This window comes from Pteropus alecto, unplaced genomic scaffold, assembly GCF_000325575.1.
Source record: "Pteropus alecto unplaced genomic scaffold, ASM32557v1 scaffold84, whole genome shotgun sequence".
In the NCBI taxonomy this organism is placed as follows: domain Eukaryota; kingdom Metazoa; phylum Chordata; class Mammalia; order Chiroptera; family Pteropodidae; genus Pteropus; species Pteropus alecto.
Window position 1 is genome coordinate 371,884 of NW_006434827.1, and position 26,377 is coordinate 398,260.

Consider the following 26,377-nt stretch of genomic DNA (forward strand, 5'->3'; position numbering starts at 1 on the left):
GTATCTTCCCTTGACATGGATGGGAAGTATTAGGTTGCAAACACAGGAACCATTCATCATGCTAAAAGAAGCTTCTTGTCATACTCATGATTTCCCAATGAGTGACAACCAAGGTGGAAGCTGTCCTCTTGTCTGAGTGCACATATAATCCTGAGTAAGTGCTGCTTGCAAGATGAGCAAGGGTGGTCCTTGAAAAATGCCTCCACACTGACCCTCTTACTTGGTAATCACTCATAATGAAATGAAACTTGGCATTTTTCTAACAATTCAGGAAGGAGGAAATCAAAGTAGATGTCTATTATATATTAATCAGGAGTCAAATGCAGAAGTTATTTAATGATAAAACTAGATTCTCATCATTAAAGATAAAAAGAGACTTTATTTTCTTTAAGCAAATGAATAGGCTTTGGGTTATGGCCCAAGACCTGCTTTGCCTGTGGGCTGAAGTGAGATGTGTTCATTGCTCTGAGCCACTCTTACGTAGTCATGGCCTAAATAGTGCACATTCTTTATGTCTGCAAGTTATTCTCCATAAAAGCGCCAAAGTAAAAACATACTTTACTATTTAGGCATCAAATTCTTTATGCTTTTATTTTTCACCATGTCACCAGGAATTAAATTGGAATAAAAATTTGAAAGGTGTTTCTTTTTGATAATATATAAACTATGCATTTTATTGATATTTAAATGCTATTTGGGAGAAATTGTCTTGAGGCATGTTTATTATTCCTGTTCTGGTACTTGGCTCTCATCTGGCTCTGTTTAGCCTTAAATAATCAATGGAATCTTTATTACCCCTTCATCCATGTATACACTGATTCTTTTGGTCATTTCCTCTATCCCATATATATCACCACCAACTTGAGAATGTTAGAGAAGGCACATGAATGGGTGTTCAAAGGGAAGCACAGTAACTGTTAAAATGATCACATCTTTCAAACAGATGATAAGCAATAAAATTAAGACTTCTTATTTTTCAGACAGAGGAATGTTACAAATCCTAGTGTTCTTGGAGTACTCTCATGAATGGTAAAAACAAATGTGTAATGTTTAGATGGTGCAGCCTAACATAAAACTCTAAACTGATCATCTGCTATTTAAGATGTAGATGAAGCCGTTAAAGAGGGTATGTGAATTCTTTGCTGTAAGAATATAGTTTTAGTGAAGTACAGTGAATAACAACTTCAAGCTGAAGTGGTGGTTCTGTATTATAATCATACCTTAAAGGTGGATAAAGAATCTGGGCTTGACTATGTATTGACAGAGAGACAGCTTGTACTGAAGATTCCTTCACATGATTCATTGTTCTAGTTCCACTCTTCATATGTGGAGCAGTGATGGAACAGTTAACACAGAAATAAAAATGTGAACATTTCCCATAGAGTGTTGGAAGATGTTTATAGCCATCACAACTCATTCTAAAGCAGAGTATCCTAGTCTCTAATAAGCTGGCTGTGTGACATTAGATGTGTTTCATAGGCATTTCGTAATACTATAGATTTTTAAATTTTATTTAAAATGATGGCATAGTATAGAAAACCACAAAGAATTAGAAAAAACAAGTAAAGGAAAAAAACTGCTCTCCAACTTTCACCCATGAGAATAACAGTGTGCCTTTGGATAGAGAAGGTTATGACATTCCTAAAAGTTCACAGACCAAGTTGAGTTTTAGAGAACAGTAGATGGAGCCCATCCTTGGCTGTCAGTTGAACTACATTATAATTGTTTTTAACATCTAAGTGGAGAAGAATTTGCTCCCTTTTGTGTCTGACATTGAGCTCTAATCTCTGCCCTGATTGGTAGTTTCTATCCTCGGTTGAGCAGCGTGAGTAGTTGATCATCTCAGGGGTGTGCAAACCTCAGAGCTGTGCTTCCGTGGAGTGTGTATGGTCTGTGAGTGAAGTGATGGTTCTCTCTGCCACCAGCAAGCTGATCTCTCCTTTGTTGCTGGAACAGATGTCTGTGCATACTCTTTTCCAAGCCCTGAGAAATGATGTGGTCAATAAAACAACACAGATACACACACAACTTCCTGTCCTTAATGACTCCAGCATCTGACAGGAGAGATAAGGCATATTCAGAAATGTCTGTGACACAAGGTAAAAAGTCACAATCAGAAAGCGTGAAATTGACAAAGGACTATTTTTAAAGACAATTTAGCTTCATATATATTATCTGTAAAGAAATATGCAATAGATAATAGAAATTGAAATAAGAGGTAAACTTCATTATATGAAAGGGATCATATTAACAAAAAAGCAGAATAATAAATTTTATTATATGAATTTTTATTGTCCTACAAGTTAATATATAGAGGATAATAGTATGGTATTGAATATATTAATATTTTTATTCAGGAATGGTATATTCAAAAGCATCTCTCTCAGACTATAAAAATTAAAGTTAAAATTCAGCAATGAAGTTTATAGCCTGAAGCAATTTAGTCTAATAAAATTATAAATATTCATTTCATCTGTACCTAGAGGTATGCATCTTGATCAAAGGCTAATAAAATTTTTCATGTTTTACATAACTTTAAGATAGTTTCTGTTCTAATTCCATTGCTACTTTTAGATCAGTTGTACAAAAAAACTACGGTTTTCTTCAGATTTGGAAAGTATAGCTGAAATTCCTTTGATTCACTTATAGTAAAATTGACCAGATTGGATAAGAAAGAAGCCATCAATTTTCCAAAGAGAATTGCCCCCAACTAGGGCAAGTTAACCAATACTCTTTGTTGTTAGCTATTTTGACTCATCTAGTTATCCATTTATTCAAAAATTTTTGGTGCTCCCTAATACTTCTTTGGACAATTCAAATGCCTAGCAGCAAAACACACACTGTACCTACCTTCAGAGCACTTGTAATATAATAGGGAATATAAACAATAAAATATTGTTTATGACTAATCAATAACTGTCAATAGTTACTCAAATGTGCTTTGGAAAAACGGTTTAGCATTGTCTTCTAATGAACATACTCTTGTTATCAATATTCTCTAGTGATCCTATTAGTGATGACCAAAAAGGTTAAGTTTTCCCATTATTTATTATAAGATAAATTCAATATAATCTTACCTTCATTATAAATCTTAAGATTTCTAATTTTCTTTCTAGACTTGACTCCAATAAGTCCTATAGTCTTAAAGTATGAGAGCTTTAATATGTAACCCAGTAAGATATCTAAGTTTTAGTTCTCTAAAGACTTTTGTATAATTGGTATCCTATTGATTTTGGTTTTTGTACATTAGAATGATTTTTAAACCCAAAATATCAAAACAAAACAAAAATTTGTTTTAAAGTGTGCACACTACAGATGTGTCTATCTCCTCCTAGGGGAAAATACAATGGGTTGTATATAGTTCAAATCAATATAGTCATGAGACAAACCTTAGTAGGCCAATTTTCTGTGTGAGGAAAGAAAATCTACTGAAGGATTGTATGTTCAAATGGAGATCTATATATGAGAACTGAGTAAGAAATAATTTTGTAGAAATTACCTACTGAGGTTTGCATGGAGAGACTAGAGTTTTAATGCTGAAAACTCCATTGACTTATGTGACATATGTTAATCTATTCTATGCTCAGCCTAAGAATTTATCACATTTAGAAAGAAATTTCAGAGCAAAAAGACACAAAAAGTTTATAAAAATTTTAAGAATACATATATAGATGCAAAAATCTTCAGCAAAATATTAGCAAATCTAATCCAATAATATATAAAAATTATTGTACACCATGACCAAGTAGGATTCATCTCAGGAATTTAAGGTTGGTTCAACATATAAAAATGAATCAATGTAATATACATATTAATTGAATCAAAGCAAAAACCAGATGATTGTCTCAATAAACAGAAAAAGCATTTGAAAAAATTCAACACATTTTCATAATAAAAACATGGAAGAAACTAGGAATAGAAGGGAACTTCCTCATATGAAAAAAAAGGCATCTAGAAAAACTCACAACTAACATCACACTTAATGTTGAAAAAATGAAAGTCTTCCCACCTAAAATCAGGAATGAGATGAGGATGTTTGCGCTTACCACTTCTATTCAAGATTGTCGTGCAGATTTGCACCAGGGCTATTAAGCAAGAAAAAGAGTAAAAGTTATCCAAATTAAAAAAGCAGAAGTAAAGTTATCTCTATTTGTAGAGGATGTGATTTTGTAAGAAATCCATGAAAAAAGTTGTTAGAGCTAATAAACAGGTTTGACAAGGACATAAAATCAATATACAAAAATGTATTCCTATACACTAGCAATTAACAATACAAAAATGAAATGAAGAATGAAATTTCATTTATAATAGCATCAAAAAGAATAAAATGCTTAAGAAAAACTTTAGCAAAACATGTACACTAAAATCTACAAAACATTGTTGGAGAGCATTATGGATGACTTACATAACTGGAAATACATTCGTGTTCATGGATTAAAAGACTTAATATTGCTAAAATGGTAATACTCCCCAAGTTGATCTACAGCTTCAACAATAATTCCTATCAAAATTCAAATAGTATTTTTTCTAGAAACTGACAAGTTGATCCAAAAGTTTATGTGGAAATGCAAGAAGCTCTAAATAGCCAAAACAATTGGGAAAAGAAGAATGAAGTTAGAGGTGACACTCTTCTTAATTTCAAAATTTAGTATAAAGTCACAGTAATCAAGACTGTGTTATATTGGCTTAAGGATAGAAATAATAATAAATGGAATAGATTTGAGAGTCAAGAAATAAAACTGTATATTTATGGTCAATTAATTTTTGACATTGATGCCAAATTCTTTCAATGAAGAAAGAATAGTCTTTTCAACAAATGGTGCTGTGGCCAAATGGATATCTATAGGTTAAAAAGTGATGCTGAACCTCTGCCTAACACCATGTATAAAAATGAACTCAAAATGTTGATAAACCTAAAGGTAGGAGCTAAAATTATAAAATTCTTAAAGCAAAACAGAGATGTAAGTCTTTGTGACTTTGGATTAAACAACAGTTTCTTAGATAGTTTCTCAAAAGCCTTGCATTAAATAATGGTTTCTTAAAAGCACAAGCAACAGAAAGAAAAAGATGAATTGGGTCTCATTAAAATTAAAAATTTTTGCAATTCAAAGGAGAGCAGAGCAGAGCCCAGGGTGCAGTTTCAAGCCTGTGGATCCTGGGAAAGCTTGGCCTTAAAAGAACTTGGGGCCACCAAAAGGAAGGTCAACACTGCTCAGCAAGACTGTGCCCATCCTTGCTGACCCTCCCATACCTGATGCGGGACTAGATCATCATTATCATCAGGCTACATCTCTTCTACCATGGCTATAGAGAGAGTGACTGTGAGAGACCTCTTTCTACACTTTGGGGTTAGACGGACTTCCTACAGGTCCACAGAGGTAGAGAATCTGCACTGTCCACATTGTGAAGACCTATATATCATAAGATCAGCAGCCATGGAACCCCAATAAGCAAATCAATCAATAAATAAATAATTAATGCCACCCCGAAGGGAATCTAGAAGCCAAGGTGGGTATGGGGAGGAGGAAGAAAAAAAAAATTTCCTACATCAAATTAGAGATGTTGAAAAAGACAGAAAACAACTAGGATGAAACTTGGCACTCAAGGATATTTGAACAAAGACACACACAAACACACACACCCTGGGAATTAAAATAAATATAATATTTTTAAATTTCACTGAATGATCTAAAGGAGAGAATCATCACTGATTATCCTTAAATAGTAGCCTAGAATATTATGTAGATGAAATATCTCAAACTACAGAGCAAAAAGATTGAGATAGAAATTAGGAGAGAAAATAAGAGATATTTGGAAGTTTGATCTAGGAAACAAACCTAACATGAATAATTGGAGATCCAGAAGAAGAATTAGAAATAAAGACAATAATTGTATATTTTTTAAAAAGCAGTTTCTCTAAGCTAAAAGAAAACTTGAGTTGCAGATTCAAAGAACTCATCAATTCTGGGAAAATTCCTGAATTGCAAAAATGACAGAGAAAAATCTTCCAGACTTTATAGACAACAGTTACTACAATGAAAAAATAATGATTTTGGCATTAGCATCCAACTTCTCATTTGTAACAAGATATTTGGAAGAAGTTTGTTCTAGGAAACAAACCTAACATGAATAATTGGAGATCCAGAAGAATTAGAAATAAAGACAATAATTGTATATTTTTTAAAAAGCAGTTTCTCTAAGCTAAAAGAAAACTTGAGTTGCAGATTCAAAGAACTCATCAATTCTGGGAAAATTCCTGAATTGCAAAAATGACAGAGAAAAATCTTCCAGACTTTATAGACAACAGTTACTACAATGAAAAAATAATGATTTTGGCATTAGCATCCAACTTCTCATTTGTAACAATGGAATGAAAAATGATGGCACAACAACATCATTATATTGCTAAGAAGAATGGGTGCAACTCAAGCATGTAATACATAATTTATCTGACAAGTATTAAAAAAGATTTTAGATAACAAAGAAGGATTGAGATTTAATATTAACCATGCATCCTATCTGAGGAAAATACTAAAATATTTCTCTAGTCAAAAAATAAATCATAACCATAACCTCAGGATGGAAAATATAAAGGGAATAGGAAACTGTGAGCACTAAACCTTTCAATATATATTCACATCCATACATGCATGCATACACAGTGAGAGTTACACCTGCATGATTAATGATAGGCTATTTGGGTACCTATAAATCCATCTACACATGTTCACACCCACAAATTCACATATATGAATAAATATTAAGTACAGATTCTTGAAATACAGGAAAATATAATGCAATATAATGTGCTACCAACATTTTTTTCTACAGTAATAGCACAATCTACAGAAATGAAGCTAGGTTGTCTTTAAGAAATAAATTCTAGAAAATTAGTCTAATTTATTAAGATGAATGCTTGCCCTAGATTGGACCTCTTACCCCAACGTGGTAGCACTCCTGTCAGACTTTGACCAGGAAAGCAAGTGTTGTCTAGTCCGTCTTTTTGCGCAATACCAAAACCTTTTAATTAACCTGTAGTGTTTTGTTTGGGTTTTGTTTGTTTGTTTTTTCAGTATTTTAGCCTTGCAGCAGTCTTATGTTACTATTGCAGTGTTTTCCCATTTTTATCTCCTCTTAACAGTCTCTCAAGTATAAAGCAAGGATGCCTTTCTTTAAGAAATACATATTGTCCGAATGCAAAATAAAAAAAGAAAGTGATCTTTAAAGAACTCTTTTAATTCACAATAATCATTTAGTTGAGTTGTCCTAAGCTAATTTTACTTCAATATACTTGAGAATCTACCTGAAATTCCTCATGCAAAAAGCTTTTTGATGCTCCATATAATCAACCTGACCAAGATAGCAGCTGTATGTTTCAGAGAGATGTTTGTTACAATTATAACAATGTAAACATGCCCCTAATTTTAGTTGTTCATAGAGGCCTTTAAAATCACTGAACAGAATTTTGAAAGCCTAAGTGGCTCCCAGCATATTTGCAAAAATTCTCAAAGTTAGACTTTTCTTGAAGATACAGCTCTTTTCCAAGGAAGGAATAAAGATAGAAAAGATTTGGCTTTCAAGAATGACATACTGAAATAGTGAGATAAAGTTTAATAGGAAAAAAGATGATACCAAAGTAGATTCAAATATCACCCATGAGTTTGTAGGGGAGACAGAACTTTACCTCTCCTTTCTTAAAGTCTGTGGCTGGGCCTCAGAATTATACTGACATAAGTCAGATCAACAGGAGAAAAGCATATAGGTTTTTATGTATACATGGGAGCCCCCATAGGAAAATGAAGACCCTAAAAGCAGATAGGCCCATGTGTTTATATACTAGGTTGAACGAAGAGTAGTATTTGTGAAAAAGTATCTAAAATGTATGGGGAAACTAAAGGAAAATAAGAGTTATTTTAACAAGGTTTGTATGTATGGATTTCTCTCACTGGACTCCCCACTTCTGGTGATAAGAATGTTTCTTTCCTCCTGGTGCAGGGAGAACAGTTTTTTCATGGGAGTTTTATCTCCTGCTTTCAGGAAGAAAAGGGGGCTCAGAGTGTCCTTCTTGCACCTGCTGTTTTTCAAGTGCCTTTAGGTCAAAATAACCTTTATGTCAAAATGGTATATATTTTGAAGTTATTCTGATATCCTTCAGGTAGAAGCCTTAGGGTATGCTGCCATCTTATGCCACTGGGTTTTATTAAATGTCAAAGTAACTAAAGACATCCTCATTGTCACTAAAGGTAGCAGCCAAATTGGAAGTACATTTTTAGTTTGAGCCAATGCAAGTAATCTTTTATGACTAGGTGGGTTTTCTGTACTCCTCAGGCCACACCTTGAAAGTATCACAGCTGAAAAACTATTTCAACACCTCAACCGACCACAGAAGGTTGGTAATGGGACTAAGTTTATTCTGTGATTATAAAACACATGTATGCATCCTGTGTAACAGACACTAAGCTAAGTACAGAAGACAAGGTAAAACAGATTGCCACCAGGAGCTTTCCATCTGTTCTGTGAGAGAGACCTTCTGTAATTGATGTACCAGGTGAGGCTGGCTGGCAGTGTGGTTACACACCCTGGCTTCAGAGTTTAAATGCCTCTGTCCGAAAGCCCACTCTAGTTGCTTACTAGCCGTGTAAATGTGTAATGGCAAGCCGTTAAATCCTCCTTAAATCCTCAGTCTTTATTCTTGTATTAAGAAGAGGCTTTTAGTGGCATCTAGCATGTATGTATTGGATAATACATATCCAACCAAAACTACTGTTATTTACATTATCAGGAAATGGAGACAAAAGAGCAGTGCCCCTCAAAAACTTAAACTCAGAGGAAATAAAGATTGTTCTTTAAGAGTTTAAATATAACTTCACGACAGATTGAATCAGAGGTAAGAGTCTCAAGGTGAATTTAAAAACTGGCTATTGCCCCAACCAAAAAACACATAGAATATATACTTATATTCTGTGGAAGGTACATGCATTCATTAAAGTAGAAAGAATAGAATGACCTCCTTTACCTATCCCTTAATGTGAACAATTACGAACATGTCTAAAAGGGGTTAACATAATAAAAGGGGCAATAACCTGCTGAGAAACTACCACCCGCCTGAATCTGGATCCCTCCACACACTTGAGTGATCTTAGTTCACTAAACTCTAATCTAACATAGGAATAAAAGCACTCATGGTGTTATGCTGTGAAAATTACATAATAACGTCTCTGAATCCCTTAGCACAAAGCCCAGCCTATGGAAGCCATTTGGTATATTTTTGTTAGCTGTATATGGATGTTAGAAAAAGGAGAGTCAACCAGCCCGTCTACACACAGGGAAGGGGAGGTTTGACAGCAGATGCCCTGTCCTCCTATTGAGGTGGTTTTTCCTGCCGGTTACATGGACACTTCCCTGACTGACACATTTAAACATCTGATGTATACAGCTGACTGCCCTTGGTCAGATGTCGAGTCCACTAAGCAAGTGCACTGAGGGACATAATTAATCATTACGAAATGAATGAATTGACGTTCTTCTCTCCTGTGTAATCGCTGCTCTTTTTAGGTTAACTTGGGGTGAGGCCAGTGTCTAGGATGGGGTGGGGTGGGGCAAGCTTTGATTTATGGAAAGGAAGCACAGACCACCCTTGTGAAGGGGTGGAGAGGGAGTGGCTGTTGAGCCCCCAGGAGGCACCCGGGTAGAGGACAGGCCCTCTCTGTGGAAATTAGAACTGCAGTAGGGATCCCAGAGCTCCGCTGTCCCCCAACCCAGGAGACAGTTCACTATGACCACCTTGATTAATGACCACGAAACCTGTTAAAACATTTTAATGATCATTTTAAAAGTAAAGTGGCAGGAGATTTCATTCGTTTGTCCCCCGTCAGTGCAGCTAGGGAGGCTGCAGTTAACTCCTGGGTAGTTAGTCTCTCAGGTCAATAACCAAGGTCGCAGGTGTGGCTCTGTCGGGTCTTTCCTAAGGAAAGAAGGACAAAAGTTTCAGAGGGAGATTCAGTTCTTCGCTGCCGTGCAGATGCGGCTATTCCCGCGTCCCAGCTCTTCGTCCCTACGCGCTGACAGTATGTCCTTGTGCCCGCAGAGCCCCGTGGCGCTGACCGGGACACGCAGCAAGCCGGCGCGCGCGGCTTCTCCGGCTGCCTCTCAGCGGTGCGCTTTGGCCCCGCCACCCCGCTGAAGGCGGCGCTGCGCCCTGGAGGTCCAGCTCCGGTCACCGTCCGCGGATATGTAGCCCCGTCGCGCTGCGCCCAGGCGGCGGGGCCTGGAGCCCCAGCGCGGGAGGCGACCCGCCCATTCGCAGGTGGCGCAGGTGCGTGACCCTCTGCCCGCAGTCTTCCATCAGGTCTCCGTCCTGGAAGTTGCCAAAAGTCCTCGGCTGGTTCACCTTCCCCTTCTTTGGTCTCTCCATTCTCTGTTCTTCGTTTCACATTTGTTTCTACCGATGCAGTTGTCTGCTTTTATTTCTAGTATTTGTGAATTTCTCAAAAGTCCGCCTTTCCACTCGCCTCTGTCGTTCTGCATTTTTCTACTGTAGGTCGTTCTGGACCAACAGATGAGGGAGAGCCCTTCGTCAATGCGGACAGAAGTGGCTCCGCGGTCCTCGGAGGTAACAGGGCCGCGAATGATCTGGTCTTTGGTGTTATCACTGTTAGCATAATCCAAGAAAAATATGAGACTCAATGATCGCGACGTCAATGGCAGGCCATACACATTTGCTGACAATCTTGATGTATTTCTACTGAATTCAGCATCTCTGGAGAAGGAACTGATGGTTCCACTGAAACACTTTTTAAAGAACTGTTGCCAAACTATAATGAGAAGGTCTTTTATTTGAAAATAACCATTAATATAGTAATACTTCTCAGTATATATAAATATATATGTGTATGAATATACATATATACACACAAACATATATCTGTATACGTTTATATATGTATATATGTTCATATGTGTGTGTATATATATATATATATAAATGCAATATATATCGTTTTTTCGCTTCAAGGTAGCCATGGACCTCTCGATCCATCAGCCCAAAACATTTTCAAATAATATTAAAAATAAAACATATTAGGAGAAGCACTTAAACTATGTAAATTGGCATTTTCCTAAACATAAAGATAAAAAACTGTTTTTGGTGTTAATCCTAATTTAGGAGGCTACATGTGGAGAGAGAGAGAGAGAGAGAGAGAGAGAGAGAGAGAGGAGAATTGCATCTTAAATATCTTCCAATATATTCTCTGAAATCAAATTTATCTAGGTCTGAGTCCAAAAATGAATGTTCAAATCCCCCCTATCATTCAAAGACATTTTAATATGTTTAATTAGATTATTAAAATGTGAGTCAGATGCAAACTCTCCTTGGCGAAGAGGAAGTAAACTGCTCTCCATTCCACTGCTGCCACAATAACTTGTAATTACTCATAGAGCTAGGGTACTGACTGGGTGTCCATTGTTCAAGGAGCTGCACACCTGCTCAGATTGGATCTATTTATTCACCAGCATTCTATTCCGACACAAATTTTCTCTAGACAATTAGGAAATATTCAGACATTTTAAAAGGCTGACTAAATCTATGTAAGAATGTTAACATTTCCATTCCTATCTCAACTACTTTATTTCTGTAGTGAGTGAGGCATTTGACCTCAATTTTAAAACTAGAAGAAACAAAACATAAATGTTATTTATAGTGTATATTTGAAAAGAATACTTTTGTGTTAAAATTTAAAAGAAATCTTATTCCTAAATTAATATGTTTTTAATGAGATTTTGCTATAAAGCTAATTTAAAATAAATCACCTTAATGTGATTAATATTTCCCAAGAAAGAGTTCAAAAATTTGCAAAATATCATAATTGCCCTTTCATTAGAGAGAACGAAGATAATAATAGTCAACTGGGTGATAGAACTGTATTGCTTTAGAGCTTTATTGCTTTTGACTAAATATCATTGGCAAGATATACAAAGTAAATAAGTTGCACCAGTGTTATTCCCCTAAGAAATCCTACTGGCTCCTGATAGAGGAAGGGAGAACCACACCACAGAAGGTCTCAGGGACATAACAGCTCAGTTTACCAGGCCCGTATAGTCTGCATTTTGCATTATTTTGTACTCTTGCAAACAAAGAGAATGGTATAAGAAAAGAGAATTAACCTAAACAACATTCAAACCAGGTAAACCAGAAATCACAAAGGGTTTCTTTTATATATAATATATATATATTAGTTTTTCAATTACAGTTGACATATAATATGTTAATTTCAGGTGTACAACAGTGATTAGATATTTATATAATCACTACGAAGTGATCACCTCGATAAATCTAGTACCTATCTGACACCATACACAGTTATTAGAGTATTGTTGACTATATTCCCTATGCTATACTTTACATCCCCATGACTATTTTGTAACTACCAACTTGTACTTCTTAATCCCTTCCACTTTTTCATCGCTCTTCCCAACACCCTTCCATCTGGCAATCATCAGTTTGTTCTCCCTATTTATGAGTTTGTTTCTGGCAAGGGATCCATAATGTAGATGGATAGATGGATGAATAGAGAAAGAGACAGATGTGTAGACAGTCAGGCAGACATGAGTTTGTCAAAAACACATTTACATAGGAGTTGCTGTTGGGAAAGTTCCAGAATGTGTCAGATCCATTATTTAAATTATCTCAATCTCTTCAGATAGTGAATGAAGATTGAAGTTATTTAGGACCCACCACTCACAAAACAATCACACATGTGAAATCCTGGCTATTTTGGTATAATGCTGACAGTAATTGTTTAACTAAGTTGCCTGATAGTTGTAATTCAGTTACTGATTCCTAACAGTAAAACTAGACATGATATAGCTCTTTAAAGCAAAGTTCTATAACTAAAAATGATTAAAGCAATTCTATTGTTTGTGCCAATTGAGATGCAAAATATATTGCAAGTAATGATTATTTTATTTATGAATATTTAAGAATATTCACAACCTCATGAATATACTACCTCATCTTATCTAAGGGGGACTCTGGGCTCCTGATGGCACATGCTCAGGAATTCCTGTGACCAATTAATTACATGCAATCAAGCTTTGAGTTTGTCAGATTTCACTACACTTGCTTATGTCTGTCCCAGAGTATAATGAAGAACTCGTTTACAGTACAAATTTGATTCACATAACTAGATGCGTTTTCTAACATTTGCTAATTGGAAATATTAATTCCTATGTGAATAATCTTACAAGTATATTTACTAGTGAATGCTTCTTTATATATATCTATATATATCTAGATAGGTAGATAGATAGATAGATAGATAGATAGATAGATAGATAGATAGATAGATAGATAAATAGATAGATAGATAGATAGATAGATGATAGATATAGATAGATAGACTGAACATTCATTCTTCACTAATATGATAGCTTGAGTAAACATTTCTCAGCCTAGCTTAACAGTCTCAACCCCGGCAATGCTTTAAAATAATCTGAGAGACATTTAAAACAATATTGATGTCCAGACCTCACACCCAAAGATTCTGAGTTATTGTCATGCAGCCAAGGTTGAGAACCACTGGCAATGCTAATATTTTTAATACTTAAAACATTTCCAACAAGAGATGTCAAACAATCTCTTTCCATCTAACTGAATGTTATCAATACTATGGTATAGTAGTTATCTATTGCTGCATGATAAATTATCACCCACTAAACAGCTTAACCTAACTCACATTTATTATCTTACATTTCTGTGGGTCAGGAGTTTGGGCACAGCTCAGTGGGGTCCTGTGTCAGGGACTAATGAAGCTGCAATCGAGGTGTCAGCCAGGGCTGGGATCTCATCTGTAGGTTCCACTAAAAAACCTTGCATGTTTGGTGGCAGAATGCAGTCTCTTGCAGCTGTAAGACTGAGAGCATCTGGATTTTTGCTGGCCACTGGCCAGAGCCTGCCCTTAACATATAAAAGCTGCCTCAGTTCTTGCCATGTGGGATTTCTCAGCATGGCTGCTTGCCACCGTGCAGCTAGCAGGAAGAGAGGTGCCACTATCTTATGTATGTAACATTATCACAAAGTCAGGGGCAGGTAATTAGGGACAGCTCATCACCTTTGTCTCTTTTTATTGATGAAGCAAGTCACAGGCCTCACTTACAAGGAAAGGAGGAGACTGCACAAAGGCATGAACCCTCGAGGCAAAGATCACTTAAGACTCCATTGGCCTAGTAGAGATAGATGATATATATATATATACATCACAATACTGTAGGTCAGCAACACATCGCATCAAAATTAAATCAAATTGTCATTAAAATACTTATACATAATCATTTAATTACTGCATGACAGGCCTATACATTCAATACTCTTAAAATAATTTGCTTGCTCATTAGCATGACAATAACCTGCTTGCTCATTAGCATGACATGTAGGCATGACCTAAGATGCTGTACTGTGTCTCTGAATTTAAGTGTGACTACACTAAGTGAAATCCAATCGTGATCTGTCTAGGATAAAGGCATAAAACTGCTGTATCTAAAGGTCGTATGGACTTAGAAGTAAACTTTGTAATACCCTTGGTTTCAAATTTTCTGATGTTATATAGATGTCCCTCAACTTATGATGAGATTACATCCCAATAAACCCATTATAAATTATAAATATCATCAGTCAAAAATGCATTTAATACACCTTGCCTACTGAACAGCATAGCCAGTCTCTGCTGAATGCGTAGCACTTTCTCACCATCATAAACTCAGAAAACCTCAAGCCAAGTCACTGTAAGTTCGGGATCATCTATATGTATGATATGAATGATGCTAGGATAGGTTTTAGTTAGACTGACATTTACAGTTTATATTCTGACTGTGTTTTTCCTTTCTCTTCTCTCACTAGGTGTGATAGCAGTTGTGATATTTATCTTGCTCTGTACCACTGCCATAGCAATACGTATTTATCAACAGGGATGGGTGTACCAAAAAAATGAGTCAAATATTCAAAAAAATGGAGACAATGCTGAGACTGCTCTGAAAAGTGAACTCAACATGCAAAGTACAGTCAATGAAAGCCAGAAAGAGTATTTCTTCTGATCAGCAGTAGTTTTACTTAATTCTATAATTATGTGACTTTCTTGTTAAGCAATTGGCTCCATGAAACCCCCATCTTGTCTTCTTGGGACAAGTAGTGGTGTGCAGAACCCTCAATTTGCTCACACCCAGTCCTGGGAGGCTTTGCTCAGTACCCTTTCATGATCTATTTATGTAGCGGTGACTTAGGTGTACTCATTAATCACTGTTTGGCAGTTTCTGATGATTCTGACCTGATCTTCTAAAACTGAAATGTATTTGCATAATGACTTTGGATTTTAAGTGAGAACAAGAATTTGAGCTGCAGCCCTACTCTCTTAAAAATGTGACACAGAAATTTATAAAAGACTAAGTTTGACTCTAATGTTTCATTTTGTGGAAACCTATGTTATGCTTCATTTATCAATGCCCTGCTGACATAGGTATACCAGGAGTGCTTCTCAGATGGCCTTCAGGTGGGTTTCCATATTCCTGTGAACCAGAGCCCAGTGACCAAAAATGCATTAGAAACCTGGGGAAAAAAATCTCACATTTTTTGGCTGATTGTTTTATTACTTATCTCTTTTAAATCAGTTTGGATATATGTTAGCAATGAAATGAGTACTGAATGTCAGCTCTGAAATTCTAGTATTGAGTTTAGTTATGGAACAGAAAATTCATAGGTAGCATTCCAATCTGCTATAATTTGCTTATCTTTCTTTGTAATTTGTCATTATAGTCTTTTTAGATTATAATAACGATCACCTAATGATTCCACAAAAATGTGCGTTTTGTAGTTGCGCCGATATAAACTCTATATTAACATTGCAAATGTATCCTTCATCCACTTCATCTAAATGAAATATAATCCTAAATTTATTTCCTTTAAATGTGGGGTAATTGGGTCACTTTTCTTTGTAGTCTTGTGATTCTCTTTTTCTGAAGGTTATCCACAACAATCTTTTGATTTCTTGTGACTGTCTTTTCATTTATTAGGAGAAAAGTCACATTTTGACGTGAAGTTCTCCATTTCCCTTTCTAAATTTTGAAATGATCAAGCGTACCACTCCCTGAATTACCATCTCAACTAGTTACTATTTGGAATATCACTTGAAGGATGTTTATGCTAAGAGAGATGTAGATTGTATGATCTGAATTAAATCTGTCATTCTAATCAAGATTCTGGGATTTGGAGTCAGTTTTCAATAGAGCACACGAAATTGACCAGTTCATTTCCTAGTAGGGTATATTCACTTACTAGAAGAACAAGAGTTCATATTAACTATGGTAATTGTTTCATTTACTACTTTTGTGACAGGGTCATTAGATAATTAAATGGAGCCACAGTTTGCACACAATAGCCAATTACAATAAAAATGTGCTGCACTCTCCCTACCCCACCTGCTGTGTGCCTGCCAGGTGTTACATTACTTACTTTGACCACAGCAAGACCACTGGAACCATGTACCTTCAGCCTTGCTATTTCTTTGATTGTGTATTTCTTTTCTGTGTTCTTTTTAAACAATGGGAAAAGATATGCTCTGTATTAATTCTTTTCTCAAAATTTTTTTTCTTCTGGTTTTATATTAGTTTTCTATGAGGTGTAACAAACTACCACAAATTTAGTGGCTTAATACAACATATGTTTATTATCTCATAGTTTCTGTGCATCAGGAGCTGGGCACCGGTCCACTGGGTCCTCTGAAAGGCTGCAATCAAGTGTCAGCCAGCTGTGTTCTAATCTGGACAGTCAGCTGAGGACAAATTAGCTCCCTGCTCCCCAGGTTATTGACACCACTGAGTTTTTTACTACTGGAGGTTTCGTGAAAGCTTGCTTCTTTAAGGCTAGCAAAGGACAGAGAAACTCTAGTGTAAGTCTGCTGGCAAAAGGAAGTCTTATATAATGTAATCGGATCATAGAAGCAACACTCCGTTACTTTTGCTGGATTCTATTGGTTAGAAGCAAGTCATAGGTCCTGCTCACACTCAAGGGTAGGAATTACATGAAGACATGAACCAGCAGGCTGCGATCATGGGGGCCACCTTAAAGTCCATCTGCTACAACACTATCTATATTGATGTCTCTTTATATGAATAACGAAGGATTTTCAGGATCTCAGTGTAGTAATATATGAAGGGCCTGCCTTGGTGAATGATATACATACTTTTTTCCCAAAGGTCTATGCAGATTAGAGAAGGATTCAGTGCAAAAATGATAGGCTCTGTTTAATGAGTAACTGAGTGTGAACATCATTACAACTTTAACAAGTGATCATCTTATATTCTAAAAGAATGCATCTCTTTGGTAGCTAAAATTGTACAGATAGTGAGATTTATAGATAGTGAGATCCACTGCACTCTGCTGTCTTTTCTTTTTCTTTCCTTTCTTCTTCTTCTTTTTTTTTTTTTTGGACGTAGTTTTTTATTTTTATTATGCTGTCTTTTCTAAAGGGAAAATAAAATATTTGTATCAAATGACAGTGATGTGATGAATCATTTATTTTCCCTTACTGATTTGTAAACTTTAACTGCTTATGTGTTAATAAAATAACATTTTTAAATTAAATTAGGAAAATATTTTTAAAGAGTTTAATAAAACTGGAATTATAAAATTATATTGTTTTTCCCCTAAATATTAAAAAATGTGTAAATGTATACATTCTGTAGTAGTGTGTTTTACTTTATCTCTACTATATATAGGTAATACTATAGGTATTACTATACTTTACTTTATCTCTACTATATATAGGTAATTACCTATATAGGTAATACTATGATCTGTTAATATTATTTATGTTGATATTTAAATACAAACACAAAGTAGTTAATATCTACTGCTTACAAGAAGTTAAAATACCTATAAATGTAGATATTTATACCTTTGCCAGAGAACAATAATTTAACAATCAGTAAGTTATTTGTTGAACATTTACTATACACTCAAAACTGGTTAAAAATGATTTTCCCAAGAGAATTGGGTTTCTAGAGCACTAATTAAATATACAGATTCCAGTTGCAAATAGCATTTTTCTACAGAATAAAAGTTAAAAGATAATAAGTCCCCATTTTTATTTCCAAATAGAAAGGAAAATAACATACAAATAACAGTCATCATTGGGACTAGAAGTTAAGAACTTTGCTTCCTCCATAATGAAGTGAGGCCCCCTTCACTGCTTTCTCAGTATTATTTAGCAACATAGAAAAACATATTGGGGCATTTATATTCTGTTTGTCTAGAATAACCACGATTTATAGAACTTTTTTTTTAACTTTTTTATATAGGACATTTGATAGATATTTGGTTTCAATAGAATTTTAAAAAATAAACTATGAAGTTCATGGACCTTGCCTTGAGATAAGACAAATATAATGAAGCACTTTTCACCAACATAAATTACTTCTGACTATGAAATTGGATTATCAAAATATTCTTCAAACAAGAGGGATGATATGGAAACATATTAAATGAAAATATGTTGCTTAGTTTGCTTAATCTACTATTTTGCAATCCGTGTAGTACAATGTTTAAAGAATCCCTCAGTGCCTTCAATAGACCGTAGCTGTATTTCCCTTTTTGCAAGTTAGGTACATGATGAACAGCAACATGGAAGAAAGACTGGGAAAGAAAGCAACAGTCATGAAATGGTTTGCATGCAAAATGGCAGGGAAAACGGATTTAAGTGTATGTGAACCTATGACTACACTGGAGCTCACGGGCACATTTACAGGTTCATGGACGTTAACAGATTCCATACACATTGAAAGTAACATTACTTCAGCCGAATAAAAATATTCTTAATAGTAGATCTTTGAGCTATCTACACCTACACATGACTACTACCACTTTTTGAGAGAAAGAATGAAAGTATTCATAAACACTGGTTTAACAAATTTAAGTTCAGATAAAGAATCAAGTTTCTGTAAAAAAGAAAAGAAAAAAAAATTTATTCTCAGAAACATAGAGATTTCCTGTTGACAGGGGCATTAAATCCTTTCCCATCAGTCTTGGCTATCTAGTCCTTTCATTTCCCTTCACAGCCCCTCTAAGCAAGTGTCCAGAGTAACACCATTTACTAGTAGTTAAGTCAGTAGAATCTTGTTTTCTGTAAAAGTTCTTATGGGCGTAAATCCTAGTAAAGTTACTGCTGAGCATTTCATTGTAACACTATCTACTACTATGTGATGTAAGTTCAGTACAAATCCAGATGGTGTTTTAGAAAGATGAGTATGTATTACTGTGATGTGTGTCAGTGTTTATCATACATAAATTGCATTGATGGAAAAATAAGCTGAAGTTCTATTTCTTATGAAGCCTCTGTTTCAAAATGACTAGTAATGTGATATATTTGCCATAGTTTAATTATGACCAAAAATGGTATATATTTATTTTATTGTAACATTATTTGTGTTTAAAGGATGAGACCCTGGATTCAGAGTTTATCATTTACTTTGTAAATACAAATCCTCCTTACCTCAGATCTCAACTTGCCTTTGGATTTGAAAAATGAAGTTTTATAACTTACCTAACATTTGAGAAATTCCTTGAAATAGAACCTCTCTTAACAGCATGAAGTACTTTGCATCACTAATCTCTCATAACAGACCAACATGATAAGGTGTATATAATTAACCCTTTTTTTTACAGATCAGAAACCCAGGGCACAAAGGTCTTCATTGATTAGATAAATGTCACTCAGATTAATTAATTACTGACAGACAGTGGAATGCAGGTCCTGAGCTTCTTCTAATTGTTGACCTGCTCCCACTGGTTGCAGTAAATAAAGTAAATAATCTATGACTACATTTCTCTTTTGTTTCAATCTCTGAAGTTATAACTTGCGTGTTTAAAAAATATGGAATTTAAACTTTTGTAGAGGTACACACACACACACAAATACTTTCTTCCTACTGGTGCCAGATTTATGCTTTGAATGTTTCCTAGGATATTTAATATGTATAGAAATACTCTACCTGTGGTTTCTTTAATGTTCAATATTTTAGGCATATATTACATATACATATTACATACATATTACATATATATATGCCTAAAATATATATATATGCCTAAAATATTGTACATGTATATTTTACAATATTTTAGGCATATATACAATATAATATATAATATAATATATAACATATAATATATAATATGATATATAAAATATATAATATATATGTGCCTAAAATATTGTAAAATATACATGTACAAAATATTGTATATATACATGTATGTATATATAATCAAATGGAATTTTCTTAAACATTAAAAAACTTTTACAATACATAAGTTAGGTATAAATATTAGTTTTATAAATAAAATTACTTTTAAAAATTAGCTTTATAAATAAAATCTACTAGGGCTGACTGAAACCATCATCGGATTACTTCAAATATTTTATTAGTTAAAATGTTTAATATGTCGGATTTTCTTAAATGTTTAAATTAAACTTAAAACCAGAAAAAAATCCAAATTATGAAAGTGATTACAAAAAATTCTTTTAACATTTATATGCAACCTATTACAAAAGTACTGATAATGTGGTTTAGATTCATTTGTAGTGCTTTGAATGTTTTTACTATGTTGATATTATAGCAATATTTATACTCAAACTTTTTAGGGAATTTAATAGTTTGCTTCACCTAGAATGAAAAGAATATCCTCTCAGCCATGATGAAATCTTTCAGCTTGTGGCCAGGGACTCTTGGTCAGGACACACACTAGTTGCATCTCCCAGGAGCTGTGACTAGAGGCTGTGCTCTTCTGCCTGGGCTCTCACTTGCTGTTGAGGTTCATTGGCCATTTGACATTTGCACATGCAAGCTCCTTCTTGGAGCATGTCTTTGTGACATCCTGGCCAGGGTACATTCTGCCTCTCTGAGTTGTTTTGTATCCCAGGTGACATGGGTTGCATTTTCTCTTCAGCTGCCCTTTCAGGACATTACTTAATTTATCATTTTGCCATGCTGTTTGATCTGCTATTTGGTTATTTTATGTGACTCTCAAAACTTACTTTTCTAAAACTCACCCTAGTTTCATTTATCCAGCCTTTCCTATTTTTATGCATAAACCTATAACAACTCTTTAAGTACAGAGATAAAATAAATCGTTTAAACAGAAATCTATTTACTGGTAATCTAATTAAATTATTTCTAAAATAATTTTGAGTAATAGCTACCTTTTATCTCCTTGACATTAAGCTTTCATTATAGGATCTTTACACTCTAAACTTGTTCTAATCTATAGTTACTATGATAATTAATGTTCTCTTTGCTGCTGAAATTGTTATCACCTGATTCCATTGTTCTTCTAGAATTATTCCAGACTTCTTTTTTGAAACAATCCTTGTTTTCTGTCAGCAACATGATATTCCATAACATTTTGCTTTTCTCTGCTCCAAGACATAGAATTAGCTACTGTTGAGGAGTTCTCTTTCCATTTAGTATAATAGTGAAAGCTAAGCAAGATACTAGATACGTATGAAAATGTTGCTCCTGTGTACTGTTGGAAGGGAGGATTGTATCACTGCTGGGCCACCTTAGAGACCAGGTTGGAAAAATATTTAGGATAATGAATTCAAAGTAATATTCCCAGTTAAAGGTTAATTATGTTAATATGTTGATATATATATTTTTAACAAAAATTTAATCAACCCATATGAAGAGTTTAGTGCAGCCCCTATCCCCCAAAAATTGCTATTATAATTTACTGGTTTGGTTGAGTCAACTGATACTTTGGGGATCTCAAATATAAAAAATAAACTGAAATGGAAATTAAAATGATTATTTGTTATTTTTTAAATATAAGCAGTTGATTTAAATAATTTAGGCCCCATGGAGAAATTTTATCAGGTGAAAGTAGTTAATTGCCATTTCACTTCCATGCTGAAAAGACTTGGACGCTTAGTACATGTGCTGCTGAAGCAAGCACAAATTTGGACACTTACATCAATGTGCATAAGGAAGTAATAGAAGTAACAGATGTGGCCTTCCTCATCAGGAGAAACTCTCAGTTGCAAGAGGAGGAATATGTGGGCCAGGGCCTAATTGCCTGCCACATTTAGGTCTGCACACATGGGCCCAACTGAAGGAGAAGAACCCTGACCCTTGGGCTTTTCAGCTGCATGATTACAGAAGCACCAACCTTTCCTTATTATTTGAAACTGTGGGCAGTCAACCTAGAATTCTATACTCATGAAAAAAATTTTGAAAGGGGAAGGCAAAATGAAGATATTTTGTATAAACAAAATGTGAGCAAATATGCCGCATTAAGACCCTTACCAAGGAAATTTTAAAGCAGTGCTGCCCAGTGGAAATTTCTGTGAGGATAGAAAAGTACAGTATAGCTTAAACAAACGAACAAACAAAAGTATGGCTATTTGAGCGCATGAAATGTGGCTACTCTGACTAAGAAACTGAATTTTAATTTTGGTTAATGTTAATGACTTTAAATTTCAGTAACCACATGTGGCTAATGGCTACCATACTGGACAATACTAATTAAAAGATGTGTAATGAGTACAAAGAAGGCAGTCCTAGGAACTGCAGGGTCTGAGATGCAAGAAAGAATGAAGTACAGAGAGTTAAATATGTAGATAAACTTGAATAAGAACAGACTGTACAAAATAATGACATCGATATTCTCAGTATTTTTTTAAAAAATAACGTCAGTATGATGGTGTGAATCTATTAATACTCAAACTATTAATATTTTTTATTTTTAAATTATAGTTGACATATAATGCTATATCAGGTTCAAGTGTACAACATAGAGATTAATCGTTTACTTAATTATGAAGCGATCACCCTGATAAGTCTAGTACCCATCTGACACCATATAAAGTTATTAAAAATATTACTAACTACATTCACCATGCTGTACTTTACACGCAATGACTGTTCTAGAGCCAGAAATTCGTACTTCTTAATCTTTTCACCCATTCCTTCTCTTTCTCACCCATTCCTCCAAGACTCCTTTTCTGGCAACCATCAGTTTGTTATCTGTATCTGAGTTTGTTTCTATTTTCTTAGTTCATTTATTTTTGTCTTTAGATTCCAATTATAAGTGAAATCATATGGCATCTGTTTTTCTCTATCTGACTTATTTTACGTAGCATAACACCCTCCAGGTTTATCTCTGTTGTCGCAAATGGCAAGATTTCATTTTTTTTTTTTTATGGCTGAGTAATATTCTATTGTGTATATGTACATCTTCTTCTTTATCCATTAGCCTATTGATAGACACTTGCTTCCATATCTTGGCTATATCTTGTAAATAATGATGCAATAAAGATAAAAGTGCATATAGTTTAGAATCAGTATTTTGGATTTCTTAAGATAAATATCCAGAAGTAGGATTGCTAGGTCATAGGTAGTTCTATTTTTACTTTTTTGAGGAACTTCCATTCTGTTTTCCATATTTGCATCAATTTGCAATCCCACCAATAGTGCACAAGAGTTTCCTTTCCTCCACATCCTTGCCAACACTTGTTTGTTGATTTCTTGATAATAGTAATCCTGATAGGTGTGAAGTAAGATCTCATTGTGGTTTTGATTTGCATTCCCCTAATTAGTGACGTTGAGCATATTTTCATGTCTATTGGCCATTCGTATGTCTTCTGGGGAAATGTCCACTCTGGTCCTCTGCCCATTTTTTAAGTGAAATGTTTGGGATATTTTAGCGTTAAGTTGTATAAGTTATTTATATATTTTTAATATTAACCCCTTATTTGGATGTATCGTTGGAGAACATCTCCCACTCAGTAGATTGTTTTTTCATTATGTTGATGGTTTTCTTTATGGTACGCAAAATTTTTGGTTGTTGAGTTCCATATGTTTATTTTTTATTTTGTTTTCCTTTCTTGAGGAGATGTACTCCAAAAAATATTGCTATGAGTGATGTCAAAGAGTTTATAGCCTGTGTTTTCTTCCAGGAGTTTTAGAGTTTCTTGTCTTCCATTTAAGTCTTTGATTCCTTTTGAGTTTATTCTTGTGTATGGTGTGAGAAAGTAATTCCAATCTCATTCTTCTCCATGTTCCTGACCAGTTTTCCCAACACCAGTTATTGGAGACTGCCTTTATCCCATTTTATATTCTTGCCTCCTTTGTCATATATTAATGACCATAAAGATATGGGTTTATTTGTGGGCTCTCTATTCTGTTCCATTGATATATGTCTTTTTTTATGCCAGTACTCTGCTGTTTTGATTACTATAGCCTTGTAGTATAGTTTGATATCAGGTAGTGTGATACCTCCAACTTTGTTCTTCTTTCTCAAGATTGATTTAGTTATTCAGGGTCTTTTGTGGTTTCATATAAATTTTACGATTATTTGCTCTAGTTCCTTGAAAAATGCCATTGGTATTTTGATAGGGATTTTATTTAAACTGTAGGTTGCTTTGAGTAGTCTGGACATTTTAACAATGTTAATTCTTCCTATCCATGAGCACAATATATGCTTCCATTTGTTTGTATCTTCTTCGATTTCTTTCTCCAATGTCTTATAGTTTCCCAAGTATAGGTATTTTACCTCATTGGTTAAATTTATTCCTAGATATTTTATTCTTTTTAATGCTATTGTATATGGGACTATTTTAATTTTTCTTTTTGATAGTTTCTGGTGTATAGAAATGCAACTGATTTCTAAATATTAATTTTATATCCTGCTACATTGCTGAATCCATTTATTAGTTCTAATAGTTTTTTGGTGGAATCTTTAGGGTTCTCTCAAATAGTATCATGTCATCTACACATGACAGTTTTGTTTCTTCCTTTCCATTTTAGGTTTTCTTTCTTTTTCTTGTGTGATTGCTGTTACTAGGACTTCCAATACTATGTTAAATAAAAGTGGTGAAAGTGAACAACCTTGTCTTGTTCCTGATCTTAAAGAAAACATTTTCAGCTTTTTACCATTGAGTATGATCTTAGGTGTGGATTTTTCATAAATGGCTTTTATTATGTTAGGTATATTCCTTCTATCTCCACTTTGCTGAGTTTTTATCATAAACAGATGTTGGATTTTGTCAAATGCTTTTTTCTGTATCTACTGATATGATCACATGGTTTTAATCCTTCATTTTGTTTATGTGGTATATCATGTTAATTTTTTATGTGGTGTATCATGTTAATTTGTTTATGTGGTGTATCATGTTAATTGATTTGTGGATATTGAACCAACCTTGCATCAAATTCCACTTGATCATGGTGTATGATAATTTTAATATATTGCTGAGTTTGGTTTGCTAATATTTTGTTGAGGTTTTTGCATCTACGTTTATCAGGGATATTAGCCTTTAATTTTCTTTCTTTTTCTTTCTTTTCTTTTCTTTTACTTTTTTTTTTTTTTTTTTTTTTTGTAGTATCTTTTTCTGGTATTTTTACTAGGGTAATCCTGGCCATATAATGAGTTTGGGATAAGTATTGATTCTTCTTTGAATGCTTGGTAAAGTTCACCCATAAAGCAATTTGGTCTAGGGTTTTTGTTGTTGGGAGTCTTCTGATTTCTGATTCAATTTCATTGGCATCTATCTTTCTGTTTAGATTTTATGTTTCTAGGAATTTATCCATTTCTTCCAGTTTGTCCGATTCATTAACATATAATTGTTCATAGTGTTTCCTTATAATTCTTTGTATTTCTGTGGTGTTGGTTGTTACTTCTTCTCTTGCATTTCTGATTTTATTTATTTAGGTCCTCTCTCTTTTTTCCTTGATGAGTCTGGCTAAAGATTGGTCAATTGTGTTTATCTTTCCAAAGAACTAACTCTTGGTTTCATTGATTTTTTTCTATTTCATTTATTGCTGCTCTGATTTTTATTATTTCCTTCCTTCTACTCACTTTGGACTTTCTTTGTTTTTCATGTTCTAGTTCCTTTAGGTGTGTAAGGTTAAATTGTTTGAGGTTTTTTCTTTATTTGTTTCTTGAGGTGGGCCTGTATTGTTGTAAATTTATATCTTAGAACTGCTTTAACTATGTCCCATAGATTTGGGCTTGAAATGTTTTTATTTTCTTTTGTGTCAATGTGTCTTTTGATTTCTTCCTTAATCTTATTGTTAACCCATTCATTGATTAGTAGCATGTTATTTAGCCTCCACATGCTTGTGTGTTTTTCAGTTTTCTTCTAATTAATTGCTAGTTTCATACCATTGTGATCAGTAAAAAATGTTTGGTATGATTACAATCTTCTTAAATTTGTTGAGACTTGTTTTGTGGCTTAACATGTGGTCTGTCCTGAAAAACATTTCATGAATACTTGAAAAGAATGTATATTCTGCTGCTTTTCAATGAAATGTCTCCTACTATGACTGTATTAAT

The 26,377-nt window shown here is 34.3% G+C and overlaps 1 protein-coding gene across 2 annotated transcripts in view; it reads left to right on the plus strand.

The window, feature by feature from the left end:
• LOC102892335 (contactin-associated protein-like 3) overlaps nt 1–15,087 on the plus strand; it is a 175,939-nt gene extending 160,852 nt beyond the window's left edge. For both annotated transcript variants that reach the window (XM_025045398.1, XM_025045399.1), the window contains exons 21-23: nt 10,088–10,306; nt 10,541–10,612; nt 14,894–15,087. In XM_025045398.1, the coding sequence (XP_024901166.1) occupies nt 10,088–10,306; nt 10,541–10,612; nt 14,894–15,087 (485 nt within the window). The remainder of the gene's footprint in view (nt 1–10,087; nt 10,307–10,540; nt 10,613–14,893) is intronic.
• The last annotated feature ends 11,290 nt before the right edge of the window (nt 15,088–26,377 follow it).